General features: G+C 37.7%; 2 protein-coding genes across 3 annotated transcripts in view; one reads left to right on the forward strand and one right to left on the reverse strand.

Annotated features, from left to right (window-relative positions):
* Nucleotides 1–1,285: 1,285 nt before the first annotated feature.
* LOC124163761 (ER membrane protein complex subunit 2-like) lies at nucleotides 1,286–7,034 on the reverse strand. The gene is made up of 8 exons (XM_046540844.1): nucleotides 6,924–7,034; nucleotides 6,642–6,755; nucleotides 6,400–6,550; nucleotides 6,132–6,275; nucleotides 5,885–6,041; nucleotides 5,657–5,752; nucleotides 3,968–4,065; nucleotides 1,286–2,466 (listed from the first exon to the last, which is right to left on the reverse strand). The coding sequence occupies exons 1-8, from the start codon at nucleotides 6,955–6,957 to the stop codon at nucleotides 2,364–2,366; spliced, it is 897 nt and encodes a 298-aa protein (XP_046396800.1). The 5' UTR covers nucleotides 6,958–7,034; the 3' UTR covers nucleotides 1,286–2,363.
* A 179-nt stretch (nucleotides 7,035–7,213) lies between these two features.
* LOC124163760 (double-strand-break repair protein rad21 homolog) overlaps nucleotides 7,214–15,669 on the forward strand; it is a 34,678-nt gene continuing 26,222 nt past the window's right edge. The window contains exons 1-8 of one of the 2 annotated variants that reach the window (XM_046540842.1): nucleotides 7,214–7,474; nucleotides 7,848–8,031; nucleotides 8,394–8,623; nucleotides 8,970–9,156; nucleotides 10,351–10,588; nucleotides 11,272–11,530; nucleotides 12,904–13,229; nucleotides 13,632–13,852. In XM_046540842.1, coding sequence (XP_046396798.1) covers nucleotides 7,888–8,031; nucleotides 8,394–8,623; nucleotides 8,970–9,156; nucleotides 10,351–10,588; nucleotides 11,272–11,530; nucleotides 12,904–13,229; nucleotides 13,632–13,852 — 1,605 coding nt within the window. In that variant the 5' untranslated portion in view covers nucleotides 7,214–7,474; nucleotides 7,848–7,887. The remainder of the gene's footprint in view (nucleotides 7,475–7,847; nucleotides 8,032–8,393; nucleotides 8,624–8,969; nucleotides 9,157–10,350; nucleotides 10,589–11,271; nucleotides 11,531–12,903; nucleotides 13,230–13,631; nucleotides 13,853–15,669) is intronic. The other variant, XM_046540843.1, reaches the window with a different exon arrangement.

Genomic DNA, 15,669 nt, shown 5'->3' on the forward strand with positions numbered 1-15,669 from the left:
GTGGTGCGGCGACAGATAAACGTAAGCATAAATCCAGATGAAAGGCGATGTTTTTTTGCATCACTAAATTTCCTTACACAAATAACGACTAACTATTCAAACAATTTATAAGCGCCGCACTGAATAAAAATCATGCAAAGCATTGTTTTGTCAATCATTATATTTATCGAACGACAGTTTACCACATAAATTTGAGACTGAGCACTCCATTAACTTCATTTTTAACAGATCGCTAGCAGTTACAGAGGTTAAGGAGTCTTGATGAAAGTTTTCCGGCGGTGAAACCCTCGCTATGGCGAGAGCCAACGCCAAAAGGGTCTCGTAAAAACGAATTTTTTAACACGCTTATTATAGGGTCAATTGACGGTGCATCGGCTATCTCTCGTTATAGCGGGGGTGTCGCTATAGCCCGTACTCGCTTTAACGAGGTTCCACTGTATATAAAAGAACCCGCTCTCAGCACGTATTTATAAGAAACTTTTTTTCACCGGAAAACTAGCTCTCTGCACGTTTATATTATTATCAGACTTCAAATATCATTCGAAAATAAAAAAATATATTACGATCTATTATACTTTAAAATTTGTGGTCCAGATGAATTCTCCGAATGTGATTCATAATTGCAATAATTTGATTTGCCGTGACCAGCGGTTAATAAAAGAACGGAAAACGCATGCATTGCTTCCTGATCCCGTGGTTTCCAATTTTCTTTCTCTGAAAGTTGCTCATGAACACGCACCATTTCAGGGTTTGTCGGTTTGTTGCTCTTGCCGACATTTTCATGTTTCCGAGGCCTCTTAGGCATGTTCGTCGCAGCACCCGCGTGCCGGGCGTATCCTCCGCGCAGGCAAGGCTGACACCGCGGCCGCTTAGGTGTGTGGCAGCCTTTATGCCCCAAACTTATAGTCTATGCTCAAAACATTTATCTTCCTGGAATCGATGGAATCGGAATCGACTTTAGGCGATCGATTCTCGATTCCGTGCCAGAGAATCTGTGGAATCGAGAATCAACATTGGGAATCGACTCATCCCTACTCTTAAGTGCAACTAATAGCACTATGAATCACTATCAACCAGTAGGCATACCCATTAATCTCAAGGAATTTCCTTAATACTGGTAGAATGTATACCAGTTATATTCAGTGTTGTTCATTATGAAATAGCTTTCAATGATAGGTGGCTATAAATGTTCTGTCAAGGATATGTACTGATAAAATAACAGTCTGAAATTAGAATAATTATACTGAGATTGATCATCTCCAGAAGAACAAAGAAAAACATCCAATTTACAACAAGTGAAATTCTTTATAAATAATCCATTCACATTTACAAAGTTGAGAACAGTTTCAACCCTGAGGCTAGAAGCTCTCATAGATCAAAAACCCACCCTGTTCAACAAATAGATCTGGCATGACAGCATGAGCATCCATCATACATTTCTAGATATTTTGGCTCATACACAGCCATTAAATCCAATAACTTAGCCTGCTTACGGTCAGACCCTCCCATTTCCAAGATTAAAAATCACTTGTTTCATGTAACAAGCATTATTAATTATTTCTCGATAAATATTCTCCGAGTAATACATTTTGTAAATGAAATATAAGAATAATCAAAATTTTTAGTTGTAAACTCAAACAAAAATACCTTGGACTTCAAACTTAATGCTGGAGGTTAAGGAGAATTTTGAACCATGGTACAAAAGCACAGGAAATTACTTCTTTGAGACTCAATAACTATGGAATGGCATGGCTCTCCGTAGCCACATGCATACTTTTTCCTGAGCACCGTTCAAATAAAATAATGGATCATTTCAAGAATTTTGAGCACATACCTTTAGAATAAAGGAGAGGTGCAAGAATGTACCATTTAGTCACCAAAGAACATTCAGTATTACTCACATATTTAAGTTATTTAGGGTTATGTGAAATTTTGTCTGACTTCAGAGTGGCAATATCTTTGGCACTTGTTTGCTCCACTGCAAATGTATCCTTATGCCCTCCTCTCACTAAAAACAGATCACAGGTACAGTGGCATGCAAAGAAATAAACATTCACACAGCATGTACCAGGCTGTGGGTTGGCCTTTGTCCTAACCAAGTGATCATCGACTGCTTATCATCATTAACAAATAACTACATTTATGATATAAATTGAATACTCCATAAAATCTTCCCTCCATTGGCTTTCAGTTAAAAACCATAATAACATAAACAATAATAATAACATGAGTGACTCATTGATGACAGCTGCAGTTCACTTTCCACCTCCAGAAAGTAATACTATTTTTCCAGAAAAGTGATTGTCTGCAATCGCCTTCAGATTCCAGAAACATCTGCCGTGAGAGGGTACCCATATGAAATCTCATTGGCTGGAAGTCTGGGGAGGAGGGGCAGCAATGGCTGTGCCCAGCTGCAGGCCACCCAGCATTCCCTCTAGGGCTTCCACCTGGCACGGTTCCTCATACCTGAAAATACCATAGGGAAGTCTCAGTCAGATTATATCATTTAACACTACAAGTGATTTCATCCCTGAATTCATCCACGCCAGCTTCACAAACATAAGATGAGTATAATGAAGGGACTATTAAATTGCCCAATCCAATAAAATAAACACCCCTAAGAAGGCCAAGAAATGAGTACTTGGGGCAGTAAATGAAGAAACAAAAGGAACTAGCTTAGGCAAGGGGGAAAACAAAGGACCGCACTATAGGAATCTTAAGATTCCTGTATCATGAATCAATGAGCATTACAGTCAAGAGAGGATGATAGGTAGAAATGCTTTCAGCATCAGTACGTATATATTTAGTTTCTCATACAAATTAAGATCTGTTTCCATGAAGTGAAATAAAAGGACATAGGTGGAACTACACCCAATCCTCAATTTAAAAGCCTTAACTTGTACCTTGAAACACTGTTTTGTAAAAAAATGCAATTTAAGGCATCAGACTGATTTAACGTAAGTTCAGTTTACTCCTGAGATATTGCTCACACTGAAGAAATTTAGTAACTTCTACTTAGAAAAGAATATGATGTGGTTAACATTGATTTACAAATTATAAAAACGTTATTATTCATTCTTTTTTATCCATTTGCTTTCACTTCCGAGGCTCATATGAATAAATAATAATGAAAAGTAGATTCCATAAAGTCATGCCACAAGCAACTAATTATAAATAAAAAATAACACACATTCTATTACACATTAATGACAAAAGACTAAATATAACTGTCAGAAACTTTTTTTGTGGTTTCTCTTAATCACCTCTGAAAATTTTAATTTTAATTATAATTTTCAGAGATGTTTAAGAGAAACCACAGAGTATTAAACTGATATAAAGTCTCAAAAAATAAATAGTCTATTTATTCTTCAGTATTTTCTAATTTATACTTAATGTAAAAAGGGCCTTCCAAGCAGTGGCAACGTTATATTATGTACGAAAAAACACACCCCGAATTTGCCGGACTGTAGTTTCCGTATTGGGACAATTTATTTCAATGAGTTTTTCTGACAGTTACTGAGTGAACATACATATAAATGTCCCACGAAAGATGGGCAAGTTGAGTGGTATATGCCTCTTGTCCTCTCCTGACTCGAACTGCTGTCCCCGCCACCCCCGAACACTCCACCCGCAAATCGCGGGCAGTGCCATGCCTTGTCTCTACGGCAAACCACGGCGGCGGGATTATTAAAGGCCAACAAAGGGGCTTCTCTGTTTTTTTAATAGCACACGTGATAGTTTCCACACACAACCTTTCTTCCACTGTTCCAGCAAAACATTTGATCGTGGATTATAGGATACCTAATTAGGATTCTTTGCGGTACAAAATTAACCCACATAACAGACAGCCTTTTCAGGAAATATGAATGGCAAGGAAACATAAAAATGAAGTTTTCAAACACTATCATTACTGAACTCTAGAACTGACTCATGTCAAATCACTGAGCTCATCAGTCTTAGATCATACCTTTCTTGTATCTGCCTTAATGCCCACTGAGCTAGCTTTCCAGCATCTTTTCTCTTTTGCGATGTAGTCTTTGGTGAAAGAGCTATATTTGAAGATGTCTGTGGAAAGAAAAATTAAAGCCATTAATCAAAGATATAAAATCAATTTTAACCTTAGCAATAACTGACATGTTATCCATCAGAAAAATATCAGATATATTTGTGGTGAAAGCTTAGGCTGATAGTTTTTGCACCTGATTACGTCCATTACAAAATTATAACATTCCCTTCACTCAGTAACTTCACTAAGTTAATATTTCACACAAATCAAAATGACACAAATTTTATGAAGAAAATTGGGGCAAGAACATGCACAGCAAATTCACAAATTGCAAACACATTTTTCTATGAAAGGTACTCGCAACAAAGACCGGGAGTGACAACACATTCCAATACTTCACAAATTTAATTTTCACTAGGTTGGCCAACACAATATAAAAGCTCTTCCCAAGAAAACATCGGGAGTGATGATGAACACACCGGCACGCCACTATTTTCATTGCAATACTCAATTAGTTTCCTAATCTTTGTTCTGCACCATCATCAAGCATTGTCATTCATTATTGGTCAACACCTTTGTTTCCATCTTCAACATTATCTGTTACAGTATGCACCAAATAACCTCTCATAGCCACTCTCTCTTCCCTTCCCTCAATAAATTGAACATGATAATAAAAAAATATAAAGTTTATCAAAAGTAATAGAAAAATTTCATTTATTACATATCTGATATTCACCCTGGAAAAAACGCTTCCACCAAATTCAAATACTTGTGAGTTATAGAAGGTGAAGTTGGCTTTTAAAAGCTCCAATGCTGGGTCGTGATGTAACGAAGCTGATCGTATCTTGCTTTTGAAATGGTATTTTAAACAATCTTGGCCATGTATTGTATAACTATAAGTTCAAGCAAGAGCTTCTATGAATATTTACATGAAAGAAGCTCATAGTGATGCAAAATAAGGTTATCCTTCTGCAAATGGTATACAACAACGTTAACACATTTTTATGTTTATTGCATAACACAAAGCATCAAACAAAAGAAATTTACCTTATCCCACCGCAATTAGCAACCTTATTATACAGTTAACCAAATAACTAAGAATTCTTAAGTTGATAAGCTTGGGAAAAAGAAGGGTTAAAAATACATGTGTTAAATTGGGTGTGTTGGCCAAGGGTATTTATAATTCAGGACGAACATCACAGTGTTATCATTTGTGCTACTACCTGTAATAATAAGAAGTAATTAACATTATATGGAGAAAGTAGGTTAAAAACTTACTATGCTAAAGTATCCTTGGAGAAATTCAGGAGAATTTACGCATTACCAATAATGAAACACTAGCTTATATAACCATGTTTTCCACCACTTGTACTTGGAAGTGGTGATTACTTGTAATCTCTGTTCAGCAACAGATATTGTGGTCGCGATTTACTCTGAATGAAGATGTAAATAAAGTTATTGTTCAAAGATACAGCCCAGGAGGGCAAGGATACATAATTAGGCAACTCAATTACAACATATGTAATCAATCAAAAATCTACTAATAATCATGGTAAGTGAATTTTTCCCATACGGCAATTAATTTAAATAGGAAGAATGGACAAAAGCAGTCCTTAAAGACTTAACTATTTCTATAGTTATGGTACTAACCAAAAAGAGGCCATACAGCGCTCGTATGTTGTTGGGATTGAGCTTAATTGCTTGACAATAGTGCGCTCTCGCAAGCTCCATATTTTCGTAACCACCCTGAAACATATAATACAACAAATGAATCACCACAGGTATCATTGTATTAAACAAATTTTCATTCATTGAAAGCATTTTTACACCACTATAATTACATCTTTGCTGAATTTGATGCTCGAACACAAGACAAACCTGAGTATAACGAATTTCTGCGTAGCGCTGGTGAACTAGATGATTGTGAGGATTTTGAAGGAGTAATTCTTCCATGCAAAAGGCGGCTCGAGGGAAGTCTGTTTCCATTAGGTATAGATCGGAAAGTTCTTGCCAAGCTTCTTGATCGCTCATAAATCTACAATTAACGAAATGAAAATAATCAATAAACATATTTTTCTCTGGAAATGACACAATGTTAAATAACAACGACGTAATGTTCACTCACTTCTTAAGGTACTCCGTCAGCTCCTTTATAGCTTCTGATATTCTCCCACGAGCTTTCAGTATTGCAACACGACGCTTTCTAGGGGCAGCATTCGTTTCATCTCTTCGAATGATATTATCCAGAATCTCTAATGCTTCATCATATCTGAAATCGTCGTCGTGATAAATTAAATTCATTCGAAAATATTGTGAAAAGTGACACAAGCATCATGAGCTGATAACCAGAAAGAAATGTAAAAAGTTGGGGTGGTGATATCAATTCTATGTACCTTTCCATTGCTTCCAATTTCATTGCTTGGAGTTTCCGGACTCTTAAGCTGCCAGAAAATTCTTTCTTAAGTGCCAAAAGGCACTGATCCGCAATGTCCATCCGATTCGTGTCCAAAGCAGCCAGGCAAACTTGTTCATATACCATTAGTTCTGCAATATGAGGGGAGAAAGAGGACATAAGCGTTACATCCTAATAGAGACATCCGCTCTTCTAATCAAGGAGCCATCGAGCAGCACCTACTCTCATCGCCAAGTTTATGAATTTTCTTCCGCAGAACATTTTCCCAGAGGTTAACCACCTCGCAGCTTTTACGATCGTTCAATTCTCGCCACGACCGAAACAGATCTCGAGCTTCTGCAATAATAAATTCCAGATTATGCAGAGAAAAAATAATGAATAAAACTCACACATAAATTAATTTCTGATGGCAGTCAGAAAAATGGTACTCTGGAATAAATAATCAAAAAGGGACAAGTTGTTTAGAGGAAGTTCTCTTTAAGGCAATGAGGAATTTACATTTACCTGGCCAACTCATTGATGTCTTAACACCCGCCATTGTGCTCCAATTTCTTCACTTTCATTGCCGGGATTAGTACATATTTTCTCCGGCAGCCATGGCACTGCATTCGAACTTGATGACGTAGCGTGGGTTTTCACTTTGGCTATTTTAAAACATTTAGGGACCAGATATCATCTCAAAGCCACGAATTAGATGAAAATTTTACACATAAATTTTCTCTAAGAACAAATATTCACAAAAAAATCCAATGCATCAAACTGTTACATTAATTTGAAAAAGGCGCCAACGTTGCCGAATGTAATCGACAGACGCCATTTTACTTTCAGTATGAAGTTTGTTTACAGATGTTCGTCATCGTTTTGTTTAGGATGGTGTTACTGAGTGAATTAATAATTTACGAATGCGTTTTAAACCTGACGTAATCTTGGAGTACATCCGCAAGAGTATTAGCAGCAAGTGATCGTGTCTAAAGTGGTGACCATGGTCTATAAGTTGTGAAATAACTTGCGTTGGACAGGTTTCGAGGTGTATGTGACTGAGAGGAAGCCGTAGTGTAAGCTTTTTCACTTCGACCGTTTAGGCTATAAGTAGTGTTCAATAACTTTCTCAAACTACCATAGATTGCGAAATTGTGTGTTACTTATGTCAACTTATCGTGTAAATCATAACTTGTTGATCTAGAGGCTCAATTTTGTGCCCATTGTTAGTGGCGGTGTTCATTTGTTCAGGAAATGGCGCCACGAATGGGAGTTACTGATCTCCTCGAGTAACGGTTTCAGGCATTGATGAAGTTTTATTCGTGCCCTTGTTTTTTCATGATTGCTCTAAATGTTTAATATTATTATTCTATCACAATATCATGGGTGGGTGGATGAAGTAAGCAATTTAAGGATGTTATTAATGTGTGTCAATTTCTTTACTTTCAGGTTTGTTGTTTTGATAATTTATCCCTAAAACGCCAATAAAATGTTTTACGCACATTTTGTGTTGGCCAAAAAGGGGCCCTTGGCCCGTATTTGGTTGGCAGCGCATTGGGATAAAAAATTAACCAAAGCTCATGTATTTGAAACCAACATAGAGAAGTCTGTTGATGGCATACTACAACCAAAGGTAAGATTAATCACTAAATGACGTATGCATTGAATCATGTTGCAGTTTATTGCATTCTAATGCAGATGTAAGGCTTAAGCTACAACTCTAACTAGACTTGGAGTTGCTTTTAGTGGAAATTGGAACCATGGAGTTATAGGAATGTGTTGTTAATCTGCCATGGTAACTTATTCAGTTTGATGTCATAGTTTTGTAAGTAATTCAATGATTTGTGGACATGTAAGTTTGTGATCAGCATTTTTAGAGCACAGACTCGATTTTCGTATATCCTAGATCTGAGGAGATGGTATTATGGACCTAATTCGATGGTCTAAGCTTTTCCTTAGCATGGCTTATTCATTCATTACCATTTCTTCCTGCAGGTTAAAATGGCCTTAAGAACTTCAGGCCACCTTCTATTGGGGGTTGTACGAATTTATTCTCGGAAAGCGAAATACCTCCTCGCGGATTGCAATGAAGCTTTCGTCAAGATTAAAATGGCATTTCGGCCGGGAATGGTTGATTTGCCCGAAGAAAATCGTGAGGCGGCAGTAACTGCTATTACTTTACCTGAGGTGTTCCATGATTTTGACACCGCCATGCCTGAATTGAAGTAAGTTATCTGAAGAAGTTCATATCCTATTAAAATGAAATATTTATATTTTGAATAAATAAATATGAATATTAATTGGTGTTAATTTCTTCGGAAGTTAGTGTATGATTCTAATATTTGCAAGTGGCTCATTGTTTGTTTGCTTTTTGCAGAGGCCCTTTGTTTCAAATGCTTAAAATTTAAGATTCATTTCTGCCATGACTTAATAATATACGTCGATAATTTTCCATTGATTAGATCCGGAGAAATGCTCTGGGTCTGATTTAATTAAGAATTTCCTATCAGTGGACTAAATATGTTACTAAAATTGTTGACATTCATTGAAAAACATATCTTTCATTTGTAGTGATGTCGACATTCAAGCACAGTTCACCATGAATCAGTCTAGGGCAGAAGAGATTACAATGAGAGAGGACTATGGTAACATTTCTCTTGTAACAAATGGTGATGAAGGATTTGGAGACATGGGCTTTGATACGGAGCCGCCTGAGCTTATGCGTGATGCAACACAAGTGGAAGCATCTCTTGAGCAGGTAAGCTGTTAAGAATGTGGCTTGGCCAAGTTGTTTAAGTTACGCATGCTTTGGAGCCAACAGAAGTTCAATGTAACCTAGGATTTCAAGCAGTGGATTGGGAATTGTTTGAGAGGAAAAAGGCTCCAGAATTAACAGGATAACCAAGCTCCAACCTTATCATGTGCTAGGAGAGCAATGAGTTGAAGTTTAGTGGCAATATCTGTTTGTTTGTTACTATTTTGCTTACACAGTTCTAGTTTGCAGGCTAAATGGTGTGTGTGTGTTGGATGGATTCTCAAATCATTGAATTGAAAGATCAAGGTTGTGAAGCATTTTGTATAAACAATCCCTTCAATTGTTTTCTGTATGTGAATGTAACTCTTGCTGATTGGACCAAATGTTAGGCTATATTTCCATAGTAGGCCTTCCAAGTCTCCACTTTTGGCTGTTATGAGCTTTATATATCTCCACTTATTGTGATAAGAATACAAGGCACATCAGAGTGATTAACTGTAATTTTGGGTTTCAAGAAATCCCTGTATGATTAGAGTTACTGTTTGAGTTAACTGTTACTTGTGGGATGACTGCATTGTCGTCATGGGGTAAGATTATATGAAGCTTAGAAATTAGCAATGGTCATTGTTTTTAATTTTATTCCCTTGTATGTGAAGGGAATGTTGTTTGGCATGAAGACTGACAGTAATGGTCCAAGTATTGACGGGTTAAATCCCATTGAGTTTTCCCTAAGCATGGGGTGTAATCTTGCAATTCTTAGTTTTGTGATGACTTGTTTTGATATGAAAACAATTGAAAAAGTAATCATTGCCTGGGAAATATATTTAGTTTTTCTGGCATCTAAGATGGTTATCTGTGATAAATGTAAATTATGGAAAAATATTGTTGTTATGGGTTTCTTCAGAGCTTCAGGTTACTGTTAATATTTGCGGTGATATTTTGTTACTAATTACATGCCAAGTTAAGTTTGGGAAGCCATCTAAATGCAGAGGAATTCATTGCTTTCACATGATTTCAATGGTAACTAGTGCTCAATATTTTTAATATCTTTACTTTATATTTTTTTTTTACTTCAAGCATACTTGGAAATATTGATTTTAAGTTGCCTATCAATCTAAACTTTTATTTATCTTCCTTAAACATTTTGTTCAGTTAGATATCTTATAGTTTGGTAATACGTGTCTCCTTGATTTGTAGGCGAATCTCTTGTTCAGTGAGAGTGTGGATATTGGCAGAGGCAAAGGAGGAGGAGCTGAGGGAGGGGATGTTGCCGGCCCATCCTCGGCTGTCACTGGGAATGCTGGGCCAAGTGGGAGTGTTGGCATCACACTCATCCCTCGTCCACAGCGCCCTGAAGTATCTGCCTCTTCCCTTGAAATTGATGCACCAATCCGAGATGATGGCTTTGGTGGAAATCTTGGGCAGGACATTATAGGTAATGAATACTTAGTATCACTCCTCAAATCATTTTGTAATTAGAGACCTTAATACTAGTCTACATGATAAGTGTATATTAATGAACTTGGTCACAAATTTGCTCTTTTTGCTTAAACTTCAGACAACTATTAAGGGAATGATTGTCTTGGTACTTGGAAGTACCTGGATAGTTGGATAAAGTACTTTGAAATTTGGATTGTCATTAGTTGCTTATCTCTGATGGAAATACCTTTAATATGTAATGCATGCACTTAAGATACAATCAATATTTAGAAGCAGTAGATAGGATAAAAAAATTGAAGGAAAGCAATTGTGGTTCAGGGCAGCTTAAAACTTAGACAAACCCACTTCTTTTTGTAAGACCAGTCAGGGAAAAACGTTAAGGTATTTATACATTATATTTATACGTACAAAGTTATGCATACATTTTTTCACGATTTTATTTTATACATAAAGTAACCTACGTGAATGATGAATAAGATGTAAATCTTTGGTCCCTTTGGCACCTTTTGTCAAGAGCAGGCTAATGTCAATGTTGGGCTTCTCTCAACCCTTCTTTTCCTACTGAGCAAATGATGTTCTAGAATGTTGGTCTAATCCTCCTAACACCTACCTTTTTTGATCAAGTTGCCAGGGATACATGACGTTATCTCACCAAGTGCTTCTCTATTTTTGCCACAGATGGAGGCCTCTTTGAGGGTGGGCTGTTTGATGACGCTCCAATGGGAGAAGTGCCTCCCGTGGAGACAAGTTCCATGAATGTGGGAGACGTGACGTTGGGTGATAAGGTTGGGGTGGACGGCATGGATGGTGGTTTGGATGGAGCCAAGGGGGTTGCGGGTCTGGCTGAAAAGGGTGCAGCATCAGCTCGTGACACGGATGATGAGGATGACATGGGAGGAGACCAGTTTGGTGGTCCTCCCTCTGTTGGAGGAGCAAGGTTGGCTATCTAGCTGTTTTTTTTTATTTTTCTTGGGCCCTTGAAAAACTTCAATTCCTGAAATTATCTTTGAATGTTCAGAAAAGGGATATTTCAGTAAATTACTTTTGATTTTTGTGTTTAAATTGTCATGTTGTACAAAAGTCAGAATTTGGCTTTCCTGTATCTTCTATTGCACTTTTTTCTGAGCAGAACATAAACAAGTACACTCGTGATAATTCAAATTCATCAGGACTCAAAAATCAACACTTAGCAGTATAAAATTAAGGATGTTCAACAATAGGGCCTCGAACTCTGCCCCCTGAGGTGAGAGTCGACTACGCTAAGCCCTACATCATCTGATCCATCGCGTGGCAGAATGTCGACATCCATTGCAATATTATTGTTTGAGCTTAGGCTGTTATCCTCCAGTAAATTCTATGGATTTTATTTTTTTCTAGGATTTCCGCCTGGAGGATGTCACAATTTCCTGCAGCTGCACTTAAATGAAATGTCTTTTCAGTGATAGGAATATCTAATAACCTCTTCAATAATTTTAATTTTTTTGTGATAATATTTTCCTCTTCTTTTTGGTTGTAAGACTCCTGTCCAGAAATTTCAGATCAATTCACAATGGAAACATTTCTTAGCACGTCCCTCTGCACTTAAATGAAATGTCTTTTTAGTGATAGGAATATCTAATAACCTCTTCAATAATTTTAATTTTTTTGTGATAATATTTTCCTCTTCTTTTTGGTTGTAAGACTCCTGTCCAGAAATTTCAGATCAATTCACAATGGAAACATTTCTTAGCACGTCCCTCACTGTATGATGCTCAGACACTTGCTAGGCACTCAACTGAAGCCCAACACACACTGTCTCGTAAATTAGTTGGGGCCCATGCTGTACTATCTGTGATTCTGAAGTGAAAAATAGCCAGCAACCTTGTACCACAGCACTCCATAGGAAAGCTAGATTAGTGCTTGTGTGAAGATATAATGTGAGAGTCATTCTAATCTCTGCTTGGAGAATTGGCTGCTACGAAGCCATTTTGCCTTCACTCAGGGCTTAAGCATAAAGTAAACTTATTTTCTGTGATTTTTTCAACCTCTTCTACCTAATCATAACTATCTGAGTATTTTCCCAACCTCTGTTGGTACATCCTATATAAAGTTCAAATGTGAGCAATTCAAGGGTATAAAACTTGATACATGGGTAATGGTTGCATTGTTTGGGCTAATAAATGAACTCCAGGCATAAATAATACCTGGTAAGCCCTTGCTTTTAATAAAGTCAGTAGTTTATTCAAAGATTGTTTACTTCGTCTCTTTCGACTGCAAGGTGTTTTTCCATAAACTGGCCTAAACCGGAGCTTCTTAATGTTTTTATTCCAGCAGTGATGGAGATTCCCGCCCTGGCAGCCCAGTGACTCAGGCAGCAGAGGTTGGGAAGACTCCTCCGAGTGCCACTCCCATGCGTGAAGATCCAACGCAGCTGGGAGGCGAAGGAGACGAGGTGACCACAGTGTCTGACCCATTGGTGCCATCATCTCAGCTGCCAATTGAGCCAGTGGACATGGGCCCTGATGGTCTTGCTGAGGAGTTGAAGGGAGAGGAGCAGAATGCAGCATCTGCTGCCCTTCCCATGGATCAGACGACCTTGCTCCACAATGAGGAGGAGACGTTTGCATTGGCACCTGTGGATGCATCCGCCCTCAAAGGTAGGCTATTACCGTATTTATCTGGATAAAGTCCCCCCTTTTTTTTCCAAAAATGCCCGTGGTAAAAGTAAAGGGGGACTATATTCAAACGCATTTCTTAAAATTTGCCCAAAGGTGAAGCCTCAAAATTAGGGGGGGGGGCTGCTATATTCGGAGATACACAGTATGCTTTGGTCAAGGGTGTATAAGGAAACAAGTTAGAACTGGCATCACCTTAAGGTCATGATAATTCTGACTATTGATGTCATCATTTGTATGAATTTTTTAAAAATCGAATTTTACTTCAAGCTAGGGATTGTATATCCAGCAAGTGTCACCTTGAGATGCCTTGGTGTTTCTTGTTTCTATTTAACCATAATACATCATGTTGTACCTGGAGTAATTTGATTCTTTCGTTGTTAGGTTTCACCAAGACCAAACGCAAGCGTAAACTTATCGTTGATGAGGTGAAAAATATCAGTGGAGAGGAGATGAAAGCGCAGCTCTCGGACACGAGTGATATAGTGACCACTTTGGACTTGGCTCCTCCCACCAAACGCCTCATGCACTGGAAGGAGACAGGTGGTGTGGAGAAGCTGTATGCACTTCCAGGAAGGCCAATCCCAGCACGTGCGCTCTTCAAGGTGAGATCTGCCATCCTATGTGGCCAGCTTTACTTTCTTGGTTCAAAGTATCAAATTTACTTGGAATTTTGTGATGCACTTTCCTTTTGGTTCCACTGATTTTACTCTTTTACTCACTTATTAAAAAACTAGGTGACTTCTCATTACTTGTAAAAAAGCTCACTTTCCTGTTGCGGTAGCTCCCCAATTTTTGATGAATTCAGCATGCAATATGAGTAGAGACATGTAAAATGCGGGGTTATTTTAGGAAGAAAGTGTTGTAGTTTTACCCAGAAATCATTACTATTTTAACGACGACAAGGTGGAAGTCATGATTGCAATTCTTGCAGTATTATTTCAGACTTTGACATGTGGTAGACTGGTAAATTTTAGTGAAAAACTTCCTCTACACACTTTATGCACATTTTTTAATTTTCAACAAAATAACATGAGTGAGGGTTAAATCACCAACGTCTGTTGCGTATGGTAATCCCTGTGGCCAGCAGCAAGCTCCGAACTGTGCCGCACATTCGGAATACCGATCTTATTTTGGGTTCGCTGGTGGTCGCAATTCTCCTTTTGGTATCATACCTTTTAGGTTTTGTGTTATATGCGGTGTAAATATCTCGAGGTAACTCGGTGATCCTTTTTTTATAATCCTACATATTCATAAAATTTTGACGAAAAACAGGGTCCGCCATTTTGTATCGTATTGGCCACAAATAATACAACTGAGTCGTGAAAGTTACCAAGAATTAACAATAATAAACTGCATAATAATACAGTGAGTCCTCGTTTAACGTTGTTGATTCGTTCCAGAAAAAGTCGACGTTAAGCGAAACAACGTTAAACGATGCAGTGTTTCCCATAAGAAACAATGTAAAAAATTTAAATTGGTTCCTAGCCATGTTCCTAACAATCCATTTCTTCGTGAAGAATCCAGAATTTCCCGGGCGAGAATCCAAGGAGGCCAATTATCGGAGCCGTAACTTTAAGCAGACTTCGTGACCAATCGGGAGACACCAGAATCGGGCCAAAATGAAAAAATCTGAATCTGACACTCGGAAGCACGAGGATGAAGGGCGAGTCAATTTTCGTGATGATATGAATTCTTTAACCCGGCGGAAATCGCGAGAAACATTCATTACCGATTATTCACTTCAGCATGATAACGATTCATTCGAAACGAAACGAATTTTCATAACGAAAAGGTTGGGAAGAAGGCATTATTAAATGAAATATAAAAACTAAAAAGAAAGTATTTTAATGGCGAAACATCGATATTTTCAGTAACAGAAGAAATTTTAATTGTAAAAACTCGACCTGTAAACCTAAAACTCGACCGATCTCTCCAGCAGTTGCACCTTCTTCAATTCTTTTAATAATACCAAGTTTTTGTTCTAATATCGCCGTTTTTTCTTCACGTCTGAAGAACCACCAGGATAGCCACTCTTCTTCGTTGACATTTTTTTCGGTTGGCATCAGAAAAATATACGGATAATGGGTAAATGAGGCGATAATTATTCGCTCATATGCATATTTAACATACGCTACCCACGCCAACCTTTTCTGTCGAACGAAAATTACCAATCGCATTAATATAGTAGTATTTACTATACATCAGATGCGCTTGCGTCCTATTTGCCATTCATTTTTTTTCGCCGCGCATAATTTGAACAACGTTATCGCGAAGCAATAACGACGTTAAATGATGAAGGGTTTCAATTTTTGGACAACGTTATCGTGAAACAACGTTAAACGGGACGACGTTAAACGAGGACACACTGTATTGTAAATTTTTATTCCATTGAATTGCTACAGAAGGTGTTGCATTAGTT

This window comes from Ischnura elegans, chromosome 8 (genome assembly GCF_921293095.1).
Source record: "Ischnura elegans chromosome 8, ioIscEleg1.1, whole genome shotgun sequence".
Classification (NCBI taxonomy): domain Eukaryota; kingdom Metazoa; phylum Arthropoda; class Insecta; order Odonata; family Coenagrionidae; genus Ischnura; species Ischnura elegans.

What these genes read in the sequence shown, in the direction of transcription:
- LOC124163761 (XM_046540844.1), bottom strand. Translation starts at nt 6,957, where the DNA reads ATGGCGGGTGTTAAGACATCAATGAGTTGGCCAG. An exon ending in GACATCAATGAGTTGGCCAG is followed by an intron (nt 6,756 to 6,923) that starts GTAAATGTAAAT and finishes TTATTATTGCAG; the next exon opens with AAGCTCGAGATCTGTTTCGG. An exon ending in CGCTGTATGGCCTCTTTTTG is followed by an intron (nt 4,066 to 5,656) that starts GTTAGTACCATA and finishes TTCTTTCCACAG; the next exon opens with ACATCTTCAAATATAGCTCT.